The sequence below is a fragment of the Phoca vitulina genome, unplaced genomic scaffold (genome assembly GCF_004348235.1).
Source record: "Phoca vitulina isolate PV1807 unplaced genomic scaffold, GSC_HSeal_1.0 scaffold25, whole genome shotgun sequence".
Lineage (NCBI taxonomy): Eukaryota > Metazoa > Chordata > Mammalia > Carnivora > Phocidae > Phoca > Phoca vitulina.
In genome coordinates, this window is record NW_022589728.1 from 44,446,197 (window position 1) to 44,470,332 (window position 24,136).

Genomic DNA, 24,136 nt, shown 5'->3' on the forward strand with positions numbered 1-24,136 from the left:
GTCTACTGGGACACAGAGTGAAAAGCTGCGACCTGAATTGTGGGTATTGAATCACAAATGTATGAAACTAGAAATTAGTTATAAAAAGAAAACTATAAGAATGTGGAGATTAAACAACATGCTACTGAATAACCAGTGGGTCAAAAAAGAAATCAAGAGAGAAATAAAAAAAAAATACCTTGAAACAAAATGGAAAAATAACATGCAAAAATTTATGGGATGCAGCAAAAGCATTTCTGAGAGGGAAGTTCATAGCAATAAACATCTACCTCAAAAAACAAGAGAAGGCTCAAATAAACAACCTAACTTTATATCTCAAGGAACTAGAAAAAGAATAAATGAAGCCCAAAGTTCGTAAAAGGAAATAACAAAGATTAGAGCACGGATAAATGAAACAGAGACTAAAAAGACAATAGACAAATCAATGAAATTAAGAGCTGGCTCTTTAAAAAGATAAACAAAATTGACAACCCTGTTGTTAGACTCCCTAAGAAAACGTGAGAGGACTCAAATCAGAAATGAAAGAGGAGATGTTACAACTAGTAACACAGACATACAAAGGGTCATAAGAAACTACTATGAACAATTATACACCAACAAACTGAACAACCTAGAAGAAATGGATAAATTCCTAGAAACATACACCAAAAGTGTATCATGATGAAACAGAAAAATAAAAATAGAAAATCTGAACAGATCAATTACTGGCAAGGAGATTGATTCAGTAATCAAAAACCAACAAAATTCCAGGAGCAGAAGCCTTCACTGGTAAATTCTACAAAACATTCAAAGAAGAATTAATACCAATCCTTCTCAAACTCTTCCAAAAAACAGAAGAGGGGGGAACTCTTCCAAACATATTTTACAAGGCCAGCATTACCTTGATACCAAAACCAAACAAGGATACCACAAAAAAAAGAAAATTATAGGCCTATATGCCTGATAAACACAAATGCGAAAATCCTCAACAAAATATTAGCATGCTGAATTCAACAATACATTAAAAGGATCATATGTTGTAATCAAGTGGGATTTATTCCAGGAATACAAAAACAAACATTTTTAATAGCACCAAAAAAACCCCACAAAAAACCAAAAAACAAACCTATCTAAAACCACTTAGACCTAACAAAATATGTACAGAATCTGTGTGCAATGATGAAAGAAATCAAAGTTCTAAATAAGTTGAGAGACATTCCATGTTCGTGGATTAAAAGACTCAATACTGTTAAGATGTAATTTCTTCTTAACTTGGTGTATAGATTCAATTAAATCCCAACAAAAAGTCCAGCAGGTAAAAGTCCAGCAAGCTAATTTGTAAATGTTGACAAAATGTTTCTGAAGTCTGTATGGAAAGGCAAAGACCTAAAACAGCCAACATAGTACTAAGTAAGAAAAATAAAATTGAAGGACTCACAGTATCCAATTTTAAGACTTTTATAAAACTACTATAATCAAGACAGTATAATTTTGACAAAAAATAGATACATATATCACTGATAAATCAATGGAACAGAAAAAAGAGCCCTGAAACAAACCCACAAAAATACAGTCAACTGATCTGTGAAAAGACACGAAAGGCAACTCAATGTAGAAAGGATAATCTTTTTAAACAAAGGGTGCTGGAACAAGTGGACAACCACATGCCAAAAAAGGACCAAGACACAGACCTCATGGCTTTCACAAAAATTAACTCGAAATAGATCACAGATCCTTAATATAACCCAGAAAACTTCTGGAAGAAAACACAGGAGAAAATCTATGTGACCTGGAGTTTAATGGTGGGTTTATAGATAAAACACTAAAAGCAAGATTCATGAAAAAAAAACTCATGGGGGATACCAAAACTACAAATATCTCCTCTGTGAAAGACACTGTTAATGAAGAGAATAAAAAGAAAAACCATAGGCTGGGAGAAAATATTTGCAAAACACATATATTGTATAAGACTAGTGTCCAAAATATACAAAGAACTCCTAAAAATCAACAATAAGAACAAACAACATAAAACAAATTTTAAAACAGGGGAAAGTACCAAACAGACACTTTATCAAAGAAGATATATAATTGGCAAATAAGCATATAAAAACGCCGAACATCTCTATCATTAGGAATTGCAAATTAACACTGAGATAGCATTAAACACTTATTAGAATGACTAAAATGCAAAAACACTAACTCCTATGAATTGCTGGTGAACATGCGTAGCAACATAAACTCTCATTCACTGTTGATGAGAATACAAAATGGACAGTTTGACAATTTCTAGAAAATTAAACATACCATAAAATTCAGCAATTATGGTCCTAGGTATTTACCCAACTAATCTGAAAACTTACATCCACATAAAAGTCAGCATGCAAATGTATATTGCAGCTTTATTCACAGTTGCCAAAAACTAGAAGTAATCAAGATATCCTTCAGTAGGTGAATGGATAAACAAACTGGTACACCCACACAATGTAATACTATTCAGTGAAAACATCAGCTAACAAAAAGACATGGATGAATTGTAAATGCATTTGGTTAAGTGAGATAAACCAGTCTAAAAAGGCTATATGTCATTATGGAAAAGGCAAAACTATAGATCATTAACAGATGAGTGATTACAAAGAGTTCAGAGGTAGAGGAAGAGTTGAATAGGTGAAGCACGGGAATTTTTTAGGGTGGTGAAACTATTCGGTATGACACTGCAATAGTATATATGTACCACCACACATTTGTCAAAACCCATAGAAATTTACACCATAAAGACTGAACTTGAATGTACATAAATTTTTAAAAATCACTTAAGAGGTCAGGAAATCCCAGAATGGGATGCAGAGTGTGACATACACATACACACACAAATCTAATTGTATTACAAATGTATAAAAGAACTTCACTGAAGGAGGTAAGTAGAAAAGGTACTAATAAACTGAGTAACCTTGGAAGTGAGTCAAGTCTGTAAGACTAAAAATAAAAAGAACTGTACAGAAGAACTGTGTTCTAGTTGATAAAGTTGTTTCCCATGGGGCTATGGATTAACAATTCTGAAACCACTATACACGTATACAGGAATTGAAGTATTTAGCAAAGGAGTAGTAGATGATGGCAGCCAGATTTCTCACCATTGCTGTGGGAGGTTATAAACAAGCAAGGGGAGGCACATAGAATGATCTCTGTGGTAATGGGTTAGAGCCAGTGATATCAGTATGAACTCATGTTCAGCTTCATATTGATACAGAAGAGATACGTAGACAGATACAGATATATACACATACATACACACATAGATGTATAGTTTATGGGTATGTGTTTATACACAGGTTAGTATAAACCCATTTGCTCTGTCAGCTGAGAGGGTCTATAACATCCCACAGTAGCAATAAGCACACCAAGTCCAGGTGTTGGGTTTGAATGCCATTCTCTAATTAAAGGAACGAGGCTCCTACGATTCTAGGATTGTGGCAGGAAATACACAAGATATATAAGTATCTTACAGTGTCAGAGAGTAAGAAATACTAAAAACAAAAACCCTAAAAACCCCACAATGATGGGGGTATGTCAAAGAGACAAAGGTGCCAATTAGAAGTCTCCCAATGGTCAAAGCTAGAACACTTTGAGTAACAAAATAAATAAAGAAGTATTAAATTCAAATGCAAAGTGTAAATTAAATAACCATGAATCAATACCGACATAAATGACTGAATAAATGGGAAGAATATACAAATCTCCTGTGTAGAAAAATTCCGTATAATTTATATAGACACTCTGCCCTCAAACAGAAGGGGCATAACTCTCCACTTCTTAAGTGTGGGCTGTATAGTATGATTTCTTTCCAAAGTGTGAAGTGTGGAAAGGGGAATAGAATAGTATTATTGTGAGGAAACCTGATAAACACTACCTCAGCCAGGTGATCATAGGTAACATCAACAGTAATAAGTCATGTTGACAGAATGTATTTGTGATATTGTGACATAACAAGAAATATATATTTAGCAAACTTCAATATGTATATGCTTTTAAAAAAAGAAAGCATAGAAGCCCGTCCTATTTTTAAAATGGCATCCTTTACTGGATAAGATTTTTTAAATTTATATGGCAGAAACAATCCACATACCTTTGCTTTATACTCTGCTATTCATGCTCCTTGGTGACAACAAAATATTGTATTTTTAAAGTTCTACTGAATAGAAAGAGCAACTCTATAAGCAGATGCACTTTAAAAAGTGGACTTTCTATAGGCAATTTAAGTATTTATAGTAAATATGAACAAACATAGTTATGTTATTTAATCATCTTACACTACAGATTTGGGAATATCTTCCACTAACATCTAGGAAACAAATTCTTTCTTACTGTGTTATACAGTTGACCCATCTCAGCACCAAATTTATATCACACGCTCAGAAATGCCAAAAAAAAAAAAAAAAAAAAAATCTTTGTCATGTTTAGCAATGCTAAAACTAACACAAAAACTTGATATTGGGATTAACCTGCTGCAGAAATCTCTGTTTGCAATTTGTTTAATTTTTTAAATCTGTACAATTACCTCAACACCTATCAAAACATGTCAATTTGTCAGGATGTCTTCTCATCAGACTAGCTTTTTCTATAATAGGTATAAAAATCAAATTCATAAGGCACTATTTTCCACTCATGTCCCATACTTTCTGGAATAAAAAAAAATATTTAAGGAGGGTTGTTTATAAGAGTTACCCAGGACACAGGTGTACAGAACTAAAAATTTTAAAAACAACATATCTTGAAATGGTTATCATAAACTGTTTCCTTTTCAAAAGTCACATTGAGAGTTGATGGAAATATCTATTTAATTTTAGGCCACAAATTTTTCTCCATCTGTAGTAAGCTGAACTATGTAGAAGAAAATTAAATTTGGAAAAATTATAAGTGATATGGGTATAACTCATAAATTCTCAGGAAATTGCACTCACTGAGAATGGAAAAAGCAGGATCCACAATAAGCTTAAGTATTAATACTGAGTATCAAATATAAATGTCTCATAATGTAGCAACTCAATATGGTGAATTTCACAGCTCTAGGTTTTTAGAATCAGGAAAAGAATTCAGTCTTCATTATCTCAAAATTTAGCTTTATAAAATTTTCCAATGGTCCAGGGCCAACATGGCTCTGTGTCCTATTAGCCCATTCACTGGATAAGGACCAATCCAGGGTCAGGGCTAAAGATAGCTACCATAAAGGCTGTCAAACAATACAGTCCTCCAGGAAAAAAATAAATGCAGAAATAAAACTTGGCAGTACAAAGCTCACTCCATGCTGAAAAATAAAAAAACATTCATCTTTGAAATAATCAAAAAGGAAGAAAAAAGAATGGGGAAAAACATCAATGAAAACAACCAGGATATCAAAATATCCATCCAAAAACTCCTGGCATATCCTAAAAGGTAACCAGTCTCCAGAACTATAACTAGCAGATACTGGCCAAATGAATCTCCCAAATTGGAGCAAATTAAAAAAAAAAAAAATCAGCAAGTTTCACGAGCCAAAGGTAACCAAGATGAGTTACAAATGAAAATAAGGAGAGGTTACAAAGCAAACAACCTTGACATCACAGATATAAATGTTAAGACAAATGTAGCATCAATCAGATAATGGTTCATTATTCTATAATTATTCTCAAATGCTGGGGGCTGGAGGGTCCAAGAGTGTACCTTTCTTTAGTCCACCATCTAAAGAAAATTAGTTGTAGGGTGCCTGGGTGGCTCAGTTGGTTAAGCGACTGCCTTCGGCTCAGGTCATGATCCTGGAGTCCTGGGATCGAGTCCCGCATCGGGCTCCCTGCTCGGCGGGGAGCCTGCTTCTCCCTCTGACCCTCCCCCATCTCGTGCTCTCTCTCTCATTCTCTCTCTCTAATAAATAAATATCTTTAAAAATAAAATAAATAAAAAGAAAATTAGTTGTAACAGACACAGTGGTTCAAAAAAAAGAGACATACCCATTTACTTCTATTCTTACCAACTACTAATTTGCCTTAAATTGCCCTGATTTTGTGTAATGTTACCTTTTAGAAGCTTCCCTTCCCTTCTTAGGTCACTATTACAAACTGTCCAGAATAAACCAGAACAGAACAGACTATAATTTTTCTTTGAATTGTGCTAATTTATGAGTATTCGAGGAGTTTCGTTTTGTTTTTTTTTTTAAGATTTTATTTATTTATTTGACAGAGAGAGAAAGACAGCAAGAGAGGGAACACAAGCAGGGGGAGTGGCTGAGAGGGAGCCCAATATGGGGCTTGATCCCAGGACCCTGAGATCATGACCTAAGCCGAAGGCAGACACTTAATGACTGAGCCACCCAGGGACCACTCAAGTTTATAATCATTATAATATATGAAGTTTTACAGATTTATTTATCTATATTAAATACCATATTAAAATTCAATATTTCAAATTATGATTTCAGAACACCCAAGAAATGACAAATGGTAAGAGTTTCCACTAAAATGGAGGATTGAGCATGTGGGTTTAAGCCTATCCCTCCCAAAACTCTTCCAAAATTATAAAGGCATAGAAAAGGGAAAACTCATAAAGACAGAGACATTGAGAGAGGAGAAAACAGCAAACAGGAGATGTCCAAAAATTTGGAAGCTAGAAAGCAGATAAATCTGTAAGTAGCAGCTAACTCACCAGACCAAAGAAATCTAAAACTTAAGCTTTTAAGGAGAGAAGTCACAAGAAGCAAGCAAATTCAGGCCTCAGAGCAGTGGATCCTAACATCTTTTACAGTAAGGTTTGCAAGTCAACTAGTTCTACTCTTACATACAGAATGTCCAATAGGCAATTTTAGTGCTTATAATACAATCACTAGACCTTTGAAGAAAGTCCATAAAGTGAAAAGTCAGAGATGAAAACAAAGGAAACAGAGACAAGGTAGGAAGCAAAAGAAAATTCAAAGTGATAATATAATAACAATGAGGAAGAGGAGGACATGTTGGAAATTAAATAGTTCACATGGAAAAAAAAAAAGAAGGTTTAGAAGATAAACTTGGTAAGACCTCCAAGAAAAAACAAAAAGAGAAAAAAACAGAAAAAAACCATTGATAAATCTAAGAAGTCCAATAACCAAATAAAAGGAGTGCCAGAGAGAGAGAGAATAAGCAAGAGCAGAGAGAAAAGAAGAGATAAAAGTACCATGAAAAAACAAACATAAAATTACACAGCACTTAATGGTATTTCCAAACTGAAAGGGCCAAAAGACACTCCACACAATGAATGAAAAAAATTCTACAAGGCACATTATCATGAAAGTTTTAAATAACAGAGAAAAGTGAAGATCGAAAAATCTTCCATAAAACATTCAAAAGATCAGGTATCAGACTCATCTGTCTTCTGCTGAGTTAGAAAACAGAACAAAGCCTTCAAAATTTTAAGGGAACGTTATTTCCAATCCAGAATTTTATACTCAATCTCTCAAGGGTAAAGGTAGAATAAAGACACGGTCAGATAAACAAGGTCCGGGGCAGGGGGCGGGGGGGAGGGGGGAGAAACCTGCTAATATCTGGAAGCTCCTGGGAGATGGGGCCCATCAGAATAAGGAAGTAAAACAAGAAACACAAGATAGAGGGAAGAGAGGATCCACTACAGAACAGAACAAAAGGCAATTCATGGGATGATGTTGAAGGGAGGTCTTAGAGTGACAACTGCTCAAGCACTGGAGAAAAATCAGTGATGGTCCATAGAAAAATTAACAACAACAAACAACAGTAACAAAAACTGAGACAATCATTAGTTCTAGAAATCACAGAAAGAAAGAACATGTAACCAAAATATATTACAATGTTTCTCTGCAAACAGTATTTATATAGTCATAACTATGTAAACACTGAGTAGAGTTTTTTTTTTTAATTGTGATTTAACTGTATGGGGAAAATGAGAAATAGTAAGTAATTCTTTTAAAGAATTTTAATTTTGATCAATAATTTTATCTCAAATATAAATGTTTCTTACTAAATCTAATTTACTTTCAGGAAGTAAAGGAATGAGAATAAATTTTCTTTACTCTTTTTCTTCAAATATATTTTTTAAAAGCTTAAAGCAGGTTTCCAAAAATCTCTGCCAATTCTTCCAAACACATGTGACCACTTAAAATGTCTTAAAATACTTAAAAAGAAATTGTGAATATAAATATTGGTTGAGATCTGATCAGTGACATCATGTTGGTGGCCCTTTGAGTAGCAAAACTAGCAGGAGCAACAACTACCAAAGGAACCAAAAACGAAACAAACCAAACAATAACAAAAACAAAAAAAACCTGGCCAAGATGTTAGAATTAATAGCAATACTGCTGGTACAAGTAGTAGCATTAATAAATCTGAAAGCTAAACTTTATTGAGCATACTATGTGTTCTAAGTGCTTAGATATATTTTTAAATATATTACTGTTCTAAATATATCACTGTTTAAATATATCACTGTTTTAAAGTGCTTAGATATATTTTTAAAAATTATATTCCCACAGGAACTCTATGAAGTGTGGTCTATCATTAATTCCCTTTTTACAAATGGTGAAAGTGAAGTGGACAGGTTAGCAACTTGCCCAAAGACACAGAGTTATATGGGAACACAATGAGGACTTAATTCCAAGTTTGTCCCGCTCTGAGATCAATTCTACCCACCCCATTTAACCAACTATGTACATGACAGGCTTGGGACTGACTGAAGCTGATTCTGCTGTTCTATTCTCTACCTTGTTCAAAAGGTTCTCACCAGGTAGACCGATTTGAAGTTCCCTTATTAAACAGGGGCAAGGAGAAGGAGGAAGGTTCTGAGAAATGCTCATATGGAGGCTACATCATCATCCATAGGGGAGTGAATTTTTCAAAGCACCCCTGCATTTCTCCCCACACCCATGCTGAGAATTACTGCTTCAGTGAGTCATTTAAAGGTGATATGCCACCTCAAGACATTAAGGACCACAGCCTGAGAAGCTTAGAGTTCGAACCATAAAGAAATCACCAGAAAGTCCCCATTTCTTTTCCAAAAACAGAACCTCTAAGACATAGTCTCAGGCCATTAATAGGCAAAATCTTTTTCTTTGAGTCATTACTAAACTAATACAAAATCAAACAACTTTCTTAAGATGGAAGTTAAAATAAAGGGCCTGATACATGCATACAATATATATGTGCATATATATATACACACACACACACACACGCATGTAACATCAAGAAGTATCCCACTTTTTTACTCAACATTTCACTTAATGTAACATTCTTCTACAACTGTTCAACTCTTTGTATTTTACTTAACACTGTGATCTGCATGGGAAATGCCTAAACTCCAGTGACAAAGCGACTCTTGTAAACTCTTTACCAATCTTTTAATCTACTTTAAAAATAACTGCTTGTCAATGGTGCATTTGGTGCCTTATCTCATAAATTCAACTTATTAGCACCATCCATTCTGCTTTTAAGTAATCACCCAACATACCACATGTGGAATGTTTGCCTTGTTCTCTTACTTAAAAACAATAAGCACTAACTCTTTTACTGTATAAATATTTAAACAGTCATTCAAGTGCCTGTATAATATTTCAATAAACCACACCAGCTAACTTAAAACTAGCCTTTTAAAAATCACTGGCTAATTAGAGTTTAAGAACTACACGGGATGCTAGAAAAAAGGATATTCTTATCATGCTGTGGCTGAAAATTTAGGACATTGTGTATAGTAACCAGGGAAGTAAAAAATGTATTGGGTAGTCCAGCTAAGGAGATTTCCAGGCAGAGTGTTTAAGGTGATGCCTGGTTTCCTCCTGCTGCTTATAGCAAAATGCAAAAGGAGAAAAGCTTAAGAAAAAATAATTAAAAAAGAAATCAGGACTTGCTGGTTTTATAAATTCCTAGCCTCTCAGACAGCAAACAATGCTACAATTATGAAAAAGCTTCTAAGCAAACATCAAATCCAAAGCACATTCAGAAAACAGTGTTTAAAAATCAAGCTGCAGAGGTGACTGTAAAGTCCTTTGCCAAGACTTCAGAAAGAGCCAAGATAGGTAACAGGGTTTTTAAGAAGCTTAAAGGCATTGCCCCATAGCCATCTTAGCAGGAGCCCAAGGTAAAGAAGCAATTATTTCAACAAAATGTATGAGTGTCGCCTGTTCTAATGGAGTGAACCACAGTAAGATTTATAGGACACCCACAGTTTTTTTGGCAGAAACACCATAGCATGGTCTCAGTAGGACAGAGCATAAAATGAAAAGAGGACGCTGAACCCTTACAGGTAGGAAGCAGGCTGAGAAAATGATTTAGATCAAAACAGAATAGCTTCCATGAAAAAGGAAGAATGACAGAGTAGAATCAAGAACTCAGAATGCATAGCAAAGGGTCGTAGAGAAATAGGGCAGGAATAGAACTGAAATAATCAAGGAACTTCTAACACTTTCTTGGCTGGATTCCAAAATTGCCATGGACTACTAATTAATGTGCCTCCTGTCTTCATTCTTTTTGAACAGAACTATCTATGATGATAATCTTACACCTGACCCACCACTGTATACTAGGTATGTGGGGGGCAGGTAACTAATCTTTAGTTTACAAGTCTTCACTAGACTAAAGGATTCTCATTTCTTTTCGAATGTGATTTAGAAGACGAAATTCCAGGGGCACTTGGGTGGCTCAGTCGTTAAGCGTCTGCCTTCGGCTCAGGTCATGGTCCCAGGGTCCTGGGATCGAGCCCCGCATCGGGCTCCCTGCTCAGCAGGAAGCCTGCTTCTCCCTCTCCGCTCCCCCTGCTTGTGTTCCCTCTCTCGCTGTGTCTCTCTGTCAAATAAAATCTTTAAAAAAAAAAAAAAAAGACGAAATTCCAGACTGAGAGCTGATAATGTAAAGGGATAATACTTAAGAGTGAAGAAGAGACAGTTCTTAAGAGGTAGTGAACATACCCATTCCATGCATGGGCAAGGAATGTAAATAATTTGCAGCAATAGGACAGTTCTTGTTAGTTTTAAAACACGTCTATAAATTCTTTGAAATTTTCCCTGAAAAGGTAGAGTCTACTCCTCCTCTGCTTAAGTGTGAGGCAAACTATGTGACTTTTTATTTTTTAATTGAAATGAACTTCAAGTAACATAAAATTATTTTTAAGTGTACAGTGACATTTAGTACATGCACAATGTTATATAACCATCACCTCGATCTAGTATCAAAATATTTTCATCACCCCAGAAGAAAACAGTTCACTCATCAAGCAGTCACTCCCCATCTCCAGTCTTTGGCAAGCACCAATCTGATTTTTGTCACTGAGGATTTACCTATTTCAGTTAATTCATACTATACAATATGACTTTTTATGTCTGGCTTCTTTCACTTCATTATACAAGGTTTACACATTGTATCATGTATCACTATTTTATTTATTTTTATGGTTGAATAATATTCCATTGTATGTACATGCCACAATTTACCTACTTTTGTCTATTGTGAATAGTGCTATGAACATTCATGTATAAGTATTTAAGTACTGTTTTCAATTCTTCTGGGTATATACTTAGAAGTGGAATGGTTAGATCATATGGTAATTCTGTTTAACATTTTAAGGAACTACCAAACTGTTTTCCATGACAGCTATACCATTTTACATTCCCATCAGCAATGTATGAGGGCTCCAGTTTCTCCATATCCTTATCAACACTTGCTATTTCCTGGTTTTGTTTGTTTAATCATAGCACACCTAGTAGGTGTGAAGTAATATCTCGTTGTGGATTTGATTTGCATTTCCCTAATGACTAATGTTGCTGAGCCTCATTTCATGTGCTTGTTGGCCATTTGTATACCTTTGGAGAAGTGTCTACTTAAATCCTTTCCTTATTTTTCCAATTAGATATTTCTGTTGTTGAGTTGCCAGAGTTCTTTACATGTTTTGGATACTAGACCCTTACCAGATATATAATCTGTAAATATTTTCTTCCATTTCATAGGATATCTTTTCATTTCTTGATAATATGCTTTGATGTACAGAGTTTTAAATTTTGATAAATTTTTTCTATTTTTTTCTTTTATTACTCATGCTTTGGTCTTCTAAGAACCCATTGCCAAATCCAAAGTCAGGAAGATTACTTCTGTTTTCTCCTAAGTGTTTTAACATTATATTTAGTTTGTTGATCCATCCAATTAGGCCTTATATTAAAAGGCCTTTGTATATGATGAGAGGTAGGGGTCCAAGTTCACTCTTTTACATGTGGCTATCCAGCTGTCCCAGTGCCATCTGTTTTTTCACCAAAGAGACTCCATACCTTTGTTGAAAATCAATTGGCCATAGATGTATGGGTTTATTTCTGGACTCTCTCAATTCTGTTCCATTGGTCTGTACGTCTATCCTTATGCCAGTACCACATTTGATTACTACAGCCTTATGTTAAGTTTTGAAACTGGGAGGTGAGTATATCAACTTTGTTCTTCTTTTTCAATATTGTTTTAGCCATTTGGGGGTCCCCTTGATCCATTTGAATTTGAGGGTTGGCTTTTCTGTTTTACAAAAAAACTCAGATATTTTGATAGGGATTGGATTAATCTGTGAATCACTTCAGAGAATATTGTTACCTTAACATTATTAAGTCTTCCAATCCATTCATACAGGATGTCCTTCCACTGATGTAGGTACTCTTTAATTTCCTTCGGCAATGTTTTGTACTTTTCACTCTACAAGTCTTTCACCTGCTTGCTAAAACTAATGATGTAATGTATGATGATTAACATAACATAATCAAATAAAAAAAAACGTATTCTGATGAAAACATCACTGATTTCTGTATGTTGATCTTACACCCTGCACTGTGCTAAACTTGTTTATTAGCACTCGTAAGTTTAGATGTTTTTGACAGACACATCCAGGAAGCTGCTCTAGCTCAAGGGGCCCAAAACAAAGGCAAGCCTCTGTGCTGGTCCCTCAGGGAACCACCAGACAGGACAAAATGCAAAACCACCATTTTTTGAGAACAAGGTTCCTACTGCTCTCCCCTACCACCTCTCTCTGCTGCTGTTCCCACAGCTGCTGCCGAGCCAGAAAACGGGGGGTGGCAGGCATGTAAATCTGTGGAGACACAGATTCTTGGAGCTCCCCACTCCACCATTTTCTATGACCAGTAACTTCTTTTAACAAATCGAATGTGGCAGAAGGGACAGTGTGCAACTCCTGAGACTATGCCATAAAAAGCATTGAGATTTCCTCTTGGATCACTTACTCTAAGAGAAGCCAGTTGCCATGCTGTGAAGACTCTTAAGTAGCCCCAGAGAGAGTCCCACACGGCAAGGAATGGAAGCAGCACACCAATAGCCATAGGAGTGAGCTATCTTAGAACTCCAGCCCTTGTCAAGCCTTCAAGATGACCACAGCTCTCACCAACACTTAGACTGCAACCTCTGGAGAAATCGTGAAAATCATCCAACTAAGCCACTTCTGAAATAACTGATCTACAGATATCATGAGTTAATAAATGTGTATTGCTTTAAGCTGCTAAGTTTTGGAGCACATGATATTTAAAGCTGAGGCTCAAAAGATGAGAAGAACCAAGTGACTCTGGTACTCAGGAAGAAGTGTTTCAAGCAGAGGGAGGAAAGTTTTTTGGCACATTAAAAATAAAAAATTTGAAAGAAGATCAATGTGGCTGGAGCTCAGCAGAGGAGAGGAAAATAGTGAAGAAAGAGATCACTGAAGTGGCAGAAAATCACCAAAGTGACTACAGCAAGGTCTTAAGACTAGTAAAAAGTCAGTAAGCTCTGGAGTAATCAATGGTTCTTTATCCATCAAAAATTGAAACTGGCACCAGAGAGGGAGACAAACCATAAGAGACTCTTAATCTCAGGAAATAAACTGAGGGTTGCTGGAATGGAGGGGGCTGGGAAGGATGGGGTGGCTGGGTGATGGACACTGGGGAGGGTATGTGCTATGGTGAGCGCTGTGAATTGTGTAAGACTGATGAATCACAGACCTGTACCCCTGAAACAAATAATACATTATATGTTAATAAAAAGAAAAAAAATGGAAACTGGCCTATAATTAAGTGGGGAAGACAGAACAAAGCAAAACAATCACGTGTCCAATGACAGCTAATTGAAGGCAGTTTACCAGCCCAGCACTCATATGAAGCTTGCATAAGGTGAAAGCAAGGCAGATGGGTACCACCACAGAAGGGCAAAAACTAGATATTTTTGTGAATATAAACTTATCAGAAATTAAGTAACTCTGATAAGCCAATGTTGTTTATTTCAGAAGTACTGGTAAGATTTGACTGAAAAGTGAGCATAAAGTATTAATGAACAAATATGGGAGCTTACAAGTAAAAGATGTACTTTTCTTCTTGGTTCCTCATTAGTTTTGTGAACTTTGGTAAGTCACTTCTCTCCTAACCTAAATTCACTCATCTGCAAAATGGGATAATAACACATATACATGACCAATCTTACTTTTTTTAAAAAGATAAAATGTAGTGCTTTTAAAACTACAAAAAAAATCTAGAAAAAAATTTAACATTTACAAATGTTAACTGTAGAGAAATCAATAACTGTATCTATCAACACGCAGGAACTATAGGGTGGGAACTATAAAGCCCTTTGAAAGCAAGAACCAAGGCCTTTACCTCATTCCATATCATTTATTGAACTTGATAGAATTAATACACAATCCCAAAGCTACAAATAAAACCATCTTTATAAAGATGTTATTTAAAATTCTGAGTGGTGGATTCATTAGTAAAAATCTTACATCTAGAAAATAAGTTTAAAACATCTGTCTCAACAGGCAGTCCACAGTCACTGCTAAATGATTAACTGATATAATTGCATATCTAAAAAAAATGATCAAAAATCAGCTCTGCAAAGATGTACGCTTGTCCTTGTCCTGGGATACCTTACGACACAAGGTTTAATAACTGGTGAAAAGGGTAAAAGAATTTCAAAAGAAATCCCAACTGGATAACCAGTCTCTGAAATTAAAACTAAATGTAAATTAGCAAAATAATACTATTTGTATAACTGTAAGATTAAAACAAACTTCTATGGGAAAATATAGTATTATCAATGACATTTTTAATCAGTAAAAAAATATTTGTGTTTTCAGACTTTATAACTATCTGAATACCAAGAGGTATTCATCTCTGGATCTTAAACCAGAAAAAAATGTATAACTTAAAACAAGGAAAACATCATTAGTGAGGAAGAGAAGCATTAGACATCATAAAATGTGATGCATAATTATGTTAGTTATTAAAAATGACTTAGAAGAAAAAAAATCGACTTTTTGAGGGTATTTACGAACCGAATTTTCTTCCTCCTCTTCCAATTCTCGCTGCTGCTCTTCATGTCTTTTAGCTTTGATCTCCATAGCTTCTGTGATCAGGTCTCTTAAAATTGACACAGGCTTTGCATTCTTGATAAAAGGATGCTGGAAAAGTAAAATTCAATGGCATAAATTCAAAAGATTTCTCTAAATTATGCCTAAAATATGTTAAAACAACACATAAATGCTAACCAGGATCACAGACTTCAATGACTGTTCTTTCAACCAGAATTAAATGTATACATTAAGAAAAGAGAATATTTCAGCTGCTTTACAAATTGAGATTTTATTTTTAGGTTTACTTGATTTTAGAAAACCATTAAAGCACACACAAAAAATGCAATCCTGGGGCACCCAGGTGGCTCAGTCGTTAAGCGTCTGCCTCCGCCTCAGGTCATGATCCCAGGGTTCTGGGATCGAGCCCTGCATCAGGCTCCCTGCTCAGTGGGGAGCCTGCTTCTCCCTCTCCCACTCCTCCTGCTTGTGTTCCCTTTCTCGCTGTGTCTCTCTCTGTCAAATAAATAAACAAAATCTTTAAAAAAATAAAATCTTTAAAAAAAATGTAATCCTGTAAATAAAACTACATTTCCCTTAAAAATATAACTGCCCAAAGGAAGTATAGATTAGACAGTGAAAAAGAAGAAAAAATTTTTTAAAAGAGTGGTGATTTTCAGTTACCAGAGGGGAGGTGGGTGATGGGGATTAAGGAGTGCACTTGTTGAGATGAGCACCGGTTGTTGTGTGGAAGTGTTGAATCACTATATTGTACACCTGAAACTAATATTACACTGTATGTTAACTAAATGGAATTTAAATAAAAACTTTAAAAAATTAAAAATTAATTAAAAACTCTCATAAAAAGTAAGAGATTGGTGATTATATTACATGTAAAAATAAAATTACTCTGGTGATACATAAAAATTTTAATTAATCTTAATAAACTGACAGTGGTCAAAAGGAGGGCAACTACTTTGTTACTTCTTTTACATATTTTTTACTTTATTATGTTTTGAATAATATAATCATCTCCAATGGAGAAATAACAGCAATAAAAGAAAAATACTTTCAGAATATATTGTCTCTGTTGAGTGCAAAGTTCCTTCCTGCCACTTTTGCTACAACTGCCACATAATTTGTAACCTGGTCGCACACTACTAAGTAATAAAATTTTAACTAATTTATTGAGTTTGCACTTAAAATATATATATTCTGGGCTCTTATTTCCCTGGTATACATTTTGCATCCTGCATAAGTGTATTTCTGCTATTGCAAAGTACAAGTGTATAAATTCACATATGCACATATGCATAATGAGACTCAGATTTCCTATTAAAATTTTGTATTGGGGTTAATGTATATATTTTCTCAAAAGGAATGTTTTTATTAAAAATACTGTTACTGAGAACTCATTTTTAAATAATTTAAATTTAATCTTTGCTAAATAATTGACATATTAAAATAGACCAAAGAGACACTAAAAAAAAAAGAATATATTATCTCATTTCTATACTATTAATAAAACTTTTAAGTTTTTTTTGTATCATCCTGATCTAGCTAAAATATCTGAGTTTGCTACAATTCCGATAAACAGAAGGGAAACCACCAGAATAGACCAGAGTTTTCAATGACTTTTTTTTTTTTTTTTTTTGAATGAGAGCGAGTGAGCACATGAGACAGCAGGGGGAGAGGCAGAGGGAGAGAGAGAATCTTAAGTAGGCTCCACACCCAGTGTGGAGCCCGATGTGGGGCTCAATCTCACCATCCTGAGATCATCACCTGAGCTGCAAATCAAGAGTCAGATGTTCAGCCAACTGAGCCACCCAGCGCCCCTTCAATGACTTTTTTATTGAGGGGGTCTGGGGAAGTGTGAGAGAAAGCAGAGGGACAGGTTACAAGCACAATTGAGATAGATAACCTTTTGAGGCAGCAATACAGTTTCAAAATGTAATTTTCGTAATTATACATCAATAGACAGTTATTTTAATAAAGATCAACAGAACATAAAAATATTTCCTTCAGGAAAGAAGAGGAAGTCCAGACATTCTCAGATGAAGGAAAACTAAGAATTTGTTACTGCAGACCTACCTTAAAAAAATGGCTTACAGGAAGTCCTCTAGACAGAAAGGAAATAATAAAGAAGGGACTGTGAAACATTAGGAGAAAGAACAATGGAAAAGCAAAAATAGTGTAAATACAATAGCTTTCCCTTATTCTCTTGAGTTTTCCCAATTGTTTAAAGGTTAAAGCAAACACTATAACACAGTTTGATATAGATCTTAATGTATGAAGAGAAAGTATTTTGACTACTGTAAATGGGAGGGACAACAAGGTAGAATTGACCCAGGGGTCAATTCAAATAATGGCAGATCTCAGTCAACCTCACATGCTCAGAGAAGGACATCCTGGGGTAGGAGTTGACTTTAGGTTGGAGGCTGCCCATCAGCAACTTTAGTGCCACTAGGCTGAACTTGAACTGTGTCCTTTAATATCTTTGGGGTTTCAATTTCCTCATTCTTTAAAAACTACTATGAGTTAACTAACAATTTCAAAGGATCCTTTCACTCTATGATTCTTTCAAATTTAAGCAATTGTTTATGTTGTGCCACGGAGAATAAACCACTATAACAATTCAGCATGAATTTCTTTTTTTAAAACTGTTTCTTTTTCAGGGTCTAGAAATCAACATGGTATAATCTATACAGGTAAGCTATAGCTGTGTCCACTAAAACTTGGTAATAAGACTGTCCTCTGAGAGTCATAATTCAATTCATAACATGTAAGACATGTGCAAAACTCCTTTAAAAGACAGAATGGCTTCTAGGCATCTAGCAAAATAAGACTCAATTGAGTCTAATGAGACTCAAGACAATTATTCTATCTAATACACATATATTAAGCACTGGATACCAACAGATGATATGCACTTATGGGAACACCAAGGAATGACAACTAGCCTAAACAAGGATGAGAAGAAGGCTTCCTGGAGGAGTACCTAATTTGATTTAGAAACAATTAGACAAAGAGTAAGAAGGAGACTGTTTGTGAAGGGGGGTTTTAAACTAGGTTGGGGTGGGGGAAAGAGTGTAAGAAAAGGTACAGAGGATTGAAAAAGCTCTGTTTGTTTCCTGAGATTAAGAACTCCTCATATCAGTGAGATCATATGATACATGTCTTTCTCTGATTGACTTATTTCGCTTAGCATAATACCCTCTAGTTCAATCCACGTCGATACGAAACTACAAGTCTATTATTTCAGAATTTATAGAGGAAAAGAAAGGAGGTAGCAAGGGGTCAGTTAAGAAGCTAGGCCAGGGTAGACGAACCATGAGAGACTATGGACTCTGAGAAACAAACTGAGAGTTCTAGAGGGGAGGGGGGTGGGGGGATGGGTTAGCCTGGTGATGGGTATTAAAGAGGGCATGTACTGCATGGAGCACTGGGTGTTATACGCGAACAATGAATCATGGAACACTACATCAAAAACTAATGATGTAATGTATGGTGATTAACATAACAATAAATAAATAAATAAATAAATAAATAAATAAATAAATAAATTTAAAAAATAAATAAATAAAAGACAATGGGAAACAAAAAAAAAAAAGGAAGCTAGGCCAGGGGGATGATTGGGTGGCACAGTCAGTTAAGTGCCCAACTCTTGGTTTCAGCTCAGGTCTTGATCTCAGGGTCGTGAGATCAAACCCCGCTGCAGGATCCACGCTCAGCATGGTCTGCTGGAGATTCTCTCTCCCTCTCCCTGTGCCCCTGCTACTCATGATCACGTGCTCCCTGTCTCTCTCTCTCTCAAATAAATAAATAAATCTTAAAAAAAAAAAAGAAAAAGGAAGAAGCTAGACAAGGAAGGGCACATTTTAATAAAGGGCCTTGAATGGTCGACAATAGCACAATAGGAAAAAAACCAAGAAAGCAAATACTGGCTCATAAGAATGATACAAAATTAGCTGCACAGTTTGCTCTTGTTATAAAGAAAGATGTCTGAGCCAAACCCAACTCGAGGCTAGAGGGTAACAGAGCTTGTTATTGTAGCCCATACAGGTCAACTTCTTGGGCAGAAAACAGAGTGGAGCTAGGGGGCAAATGGAATAAACCCACAACAGTCACGTTCACTGTGTGATCTTCAGTGAGTCATTTAACCTTTCTGGGCTTCAAGACTTTCATCCACAAAATGAAGGAATTATACTAGAATATTTCTTTTTTTTTTTTTTAAGATTTATTTATTTGGGAGAGGGAAATAGAGAGCAGGGAGAGGGGCAGAGGGAGAGGGAGAGAATCTCCAGCAGACTCCCCACTGAGCACAGAGCTCAATCTCATGACCCATGAGATCATAACCTAAGCCAAAACCAAGAGTTAGATGCTCAACCCAGGTGCCTCTAGAATATTTTCTTAAATGCTTTTTTTATCCTAAAAACTCAAAGTGAAAAAAAAAAAAAAAACCCAGAATTTCTGTTCTTAAGATTAGAAAAGATTATGGAAAAAGACTACAAAGAAATATTGGTTACATTATCTAAAAATCAGTTACCAGATATATTTGGATTTATTTTCATCATCATTTTTTGTGTTATCTGTCCCACTTTTTCTGTTTGTCTTTTCCCCCTCGCCTTTCTTGTCTTCCCTGGGGTTGAATAATTTAGATACTCAATATGATAACAATACCAATCAGCCCTTGATTTATGTGCTCAAAATTCCTTTGAAATGCTGACAATACTTCAAAATAAATGTTCAATTAATTAATTTTTGAAAAGCAATATTTACATATAACATGGAATTCAAAAAGCTCAAAAAGAGCATTCAGAAAAATATATGTCTCCACCCTACTCCTGCTTCTTAGCCATACAGTTACTTTCTCTGGAGGTAAGTTTCTTGATTATTTTTCCAGAGCTACCCCATGGCAAGCACTGGCACATGGACACACGCATGATTTATATATGAAAGATATTATACAGACGCCTTGGTGGCTCAGTCGGTGAAGCGTCTGCCTTCGGCTCAGGTCATGATCCCAGGGTCCTGGGATGGGGCCCTCATCCTCTTCTCCCTGCTCAGCTCAGAACCTGCTTCTCCCTCTGCCTGCCGCTCCCCCTGCTTGTGCTCTCTCTCTCTCTCTGACAAATAAATAAATAAAGTCTTCTTTTAAAAAAGACATTATAATGAAATATATAATTATATATTTATTATATATTAATATAACATATTGGTGGATATATATGACTGAGTGAATATTATAATGAATATAATATAAATTACAACAATATACACATATATGTGCGTGGAGGTGTGTATATTCTGCCAATCGCTCCTCTCAGTGAACCTTAGGTTGCTTCCAACTCACTGACAGATATTTATGTTGTTTCCAATCTTTAGCCATTACAATGTACTATGAATACTTTTACACATAAGTTATGTCACATATGGTTAAATTTTTCTGTAGAACAAATTTCTAGAAGTGTAACTGCTGGGTCAAAAAAGAATTAATTTCCAAATAATCAAGTTTTGTTAATGTGAGACACACTTATTATTAGCTTAGGGGTCTAAGCCAATTCTGTTGGGAAAATAAAGACACAAATACTTATTAAAAGTGTTAAAATTATTTCTAACTGCATTAAATATCAAGGCAGATTAAAAAAAACAACAACAACCACCACCTCCTGATACTCTGGATATATAATCTACTTATACCAGGAGTACTAAGAGGATTTAGGTAATCTTGTAACCAGTATGTATATACAACATGAGATCTTTTCAAGGAGCTCAGAGATCTTGTATTTATATACCTTATGGTAGATCAAAAAGTCAAATAAGAAATGTTGGGTCAAGGAGTAACACATCAGGAAAAAAAAAGAACACGAAAAATTGTAACAGTGGAGAAAATAATTCATTTCTGAAATGAGAACACTTTGGAAATTTTGTTTTAAACAACTTTGGAGAAAAGAGGTGAACAACAACAACAACAAAGAAACAGAAAAAAGGGAAAAGACAGAAGACTGAATTTGGAAAACAGAAAAGAAAAAAAGGAGACAAAGAAAACACATAGGAGAAGAATGATGGTGTGTATGTCTTTGTCAATCCATTATTTCCTCAAGGGTTTACATCTTGAGAAATCAGTTAATAAAACCCACACCAATTCTGGTCAATGTGAGACAGCTACAAGGTATAAAGAAAATATCTTTCCCTTAGGTGCATAAGCACTGACCTGTAAAAGTTGTGTTGCAGTAGCTCTCTGCTCAGGATTCTTCACGAGGCACTTTTTAACAAAATCGGTGAAATCATCAGACCAAAGTTCTGGCTTCCTGAATGTTGGTGGTGGATTCGTGGGAATCATAAAAATAGCCTAGCAAAAATGAAATAGCCAAAATACACAGTAAGAATCACAACAGCACACCAAAGAAACAAATCTATCTTTCTATCAGACTCTAAATCTGAAAAACAAATTTAAGCTGTTCTAGGATTTCCAGTAAGACTGCAATTCAGGAAGCAAGTCCATCTGCTACTAATGTAATCATTTCCCATTAAATTTCCTCTATTTGAATTGTAGCTCATTGAGCACATCATTCTTTATTTTATCTATTATTTTTAATCAGTCGCCAAAGAAGACTGCAATTCTAACCCTTTTACCAAACTAAGGACATTCTCTAATTAAACAGATGTATTCCCTAATATTGCTATTGCGTGCCAGATTTACTTCCCATTTCAGTTTTATATAAGTACTGCTGCTCAAAATGGATAGCAGCAGTCCAATCTGCTTCTGCAATCCATAATACTTAAATATAAATAAAATTACTACTGTGATTTGAAATAATACTAATAGAGCCAAGACTTGTATTTCCTTTTCTAAATACATGAGTCAGGATTCCAAATAAAAAGTTTTGAAGGTAATATAACACTTAAATTTATTAGTAATGATTTTAGTATTAATAATCTTAGTACTAATTAAATACATTCAGATAGTTCAAAATTCAAAAGTTTTATAAAGTCTTCCTGTCATCCCTGTCCTCCTAGCTATCCAGTCATCCTTTTTCAACCAAGAGAATCAATCCCTAGTGTTCTTAGGAAATCACTGTATGTAATGAATTAACTTCTCTCTTGGGTATCTACAATAGTTCCTGATAAAATACTATTACTAAAACATCATTTTCTTTGAAAAGATATAAAAAATGAAAACATAATAAAGTTAAAACAAATGTATCAAGCACTACCACTATTACATCACAACTGTGATAGTCAATAAAGTTGAAGGTCATTCAATGAAATATGAATGAGGGAAAGACGATTAAGTGGGGAAAATATAGTCTTTTCAACAAATGGTGCTGAGAAGACTGGATATATACATGCAATAAAAATGAATTTGGATTCTTATGTTATACCATATACAAAAAATTAACTGAAAATGGATCAATGACCATAACAGTAAGAGCTAAAACCATAAAGCATACAAGAAAACACAGGGAGAAAGCGTCAAGACATGGGATTTGGCAATAATTTCTTGAATGTGACACCTAAAGTCCAGACAACAACAAAAAAATAGATAATTGGACTTCATCAAAATTCAAAACCTGTGCATCAAAGGACACTATCAACAAAGTGAAAAGGCAACCCAGAATAGAAGAAAATAATGTGCAAACAGTATGTATGATAAGGGGTTAATATCTGGGATATATAAAGAACTCCTACAACTCAACAACAAAATTACCAAAGAACCCAACTTAAAAGATGGGCAAAGAACTCAAATAGATATTTCTTCAAAGAACATAAAATGGCCAATAAGTACATGAAGAGGTACTCAACATCACTAATCAGTAGAGAAATGCAAATCGAAACCACAATGAGATACTGCTCACATCCATTAGTATGGCTATTTAAAAAAAAAAAAGGCCAGAAAATAACAAGTGGTGGCAAGGATGTGGAGCAACTGGAATCCTCATGATTGTTGGTGGAGATGGAAAATGGTGCAGTTGCTTGAAAGGCAGTATGGCGATTCCTTAAAAAAATCAAACACAGAGTTACCACATGATCCCCTAATTCCACTTCTGAGGATGTACCCAAAAGAAGTAAAGGCAGGGAATAGAACAGATATTTGTATACCCATGTTCATAGCAGCATTATTCACAGTGGCCAAAAGATGGAAGCAACCCAAGTGTCAATCCACAGATGAATGGATGAACAAAACATATACACAATGGAATATTATTTAACCTTAAAAGAAAATCTGACACATGCTACAACACCGATAAACCTTGAAAACATTACGCTGAGTCATGAAAGGACAAACATTATATGATTTCTCTAATATGAGGTTCCTAGAGTAGTCAAATTCATGGAGACAGAGAGTGAAATGGTGGTTGACAGGAGTTGTGGGAAGGGGGGAATGCAGAGTTAGTGTTTAATGGGTAGATGGTGAATGTTGTACACCAATGTGAATGTACTTGATTTCACAGAACTGTACACTTCAAATGGTTAATTTTATGCTGTGTATATTTTACTATTTTTTTTACTATTTTTACTACAATAAAAAATACAGATGAAGGAAAACATAAAGTAATGATCAAGTTCAGAAGTATCTGTTAAGTGCCTGCCACACACAAAGCATGGTGTTAAGCAGTATATGGAGCTCAAAGAAGCAGCAGGAAATATAGCCACTACCCTTAACAAACTTCTAACCTAGTCTGGCAATCAAAGCACAAACAACAAAAGAATTAAATAACAGTATAATAAGAGAAATGATATAAGGCACATAGAAGAGAGGTCATTCTCCTAATAAGAAAAAATAGTGTAAGGAAAAGCAAGAGAGTGGAACAGGCCATCAGGAGGAGCAGAGAACAAC

The 24,136-nt window shown here is 35.1% G+C and overlaps 1 protein-coding gene across 2 annotated transcripts in view; it reads right to left on the bottom strand.

Annotated features, from left to right (window-relative positions):
• The window catches only part of STK3 (serine/threonine kinase 3), a 271,067-nt gene that overhangs the window by 98,198 nt on the left and 148,733 nt on the right, over window positions 1-24,136 (bottom strand). For both annotated transcript variants that reach the window (XM_032421540.1, XM_032421541.1), the window contains 2 exons: window positions 21,509-21,646; window positions 15,280-15,405 (listed from right to left, as the gene is read on the bottom strand). In XM_032421540.1, coding sequence (XP_032277431.1) covers window positions 15,280-15,405; window positions 21,509-21,646 — 264 coding nt within the window. The remainder of the gene's footprint in view (window positions 1-15,279; window positions 15,406-21,508; window positions 21,647-24,136) is intronic.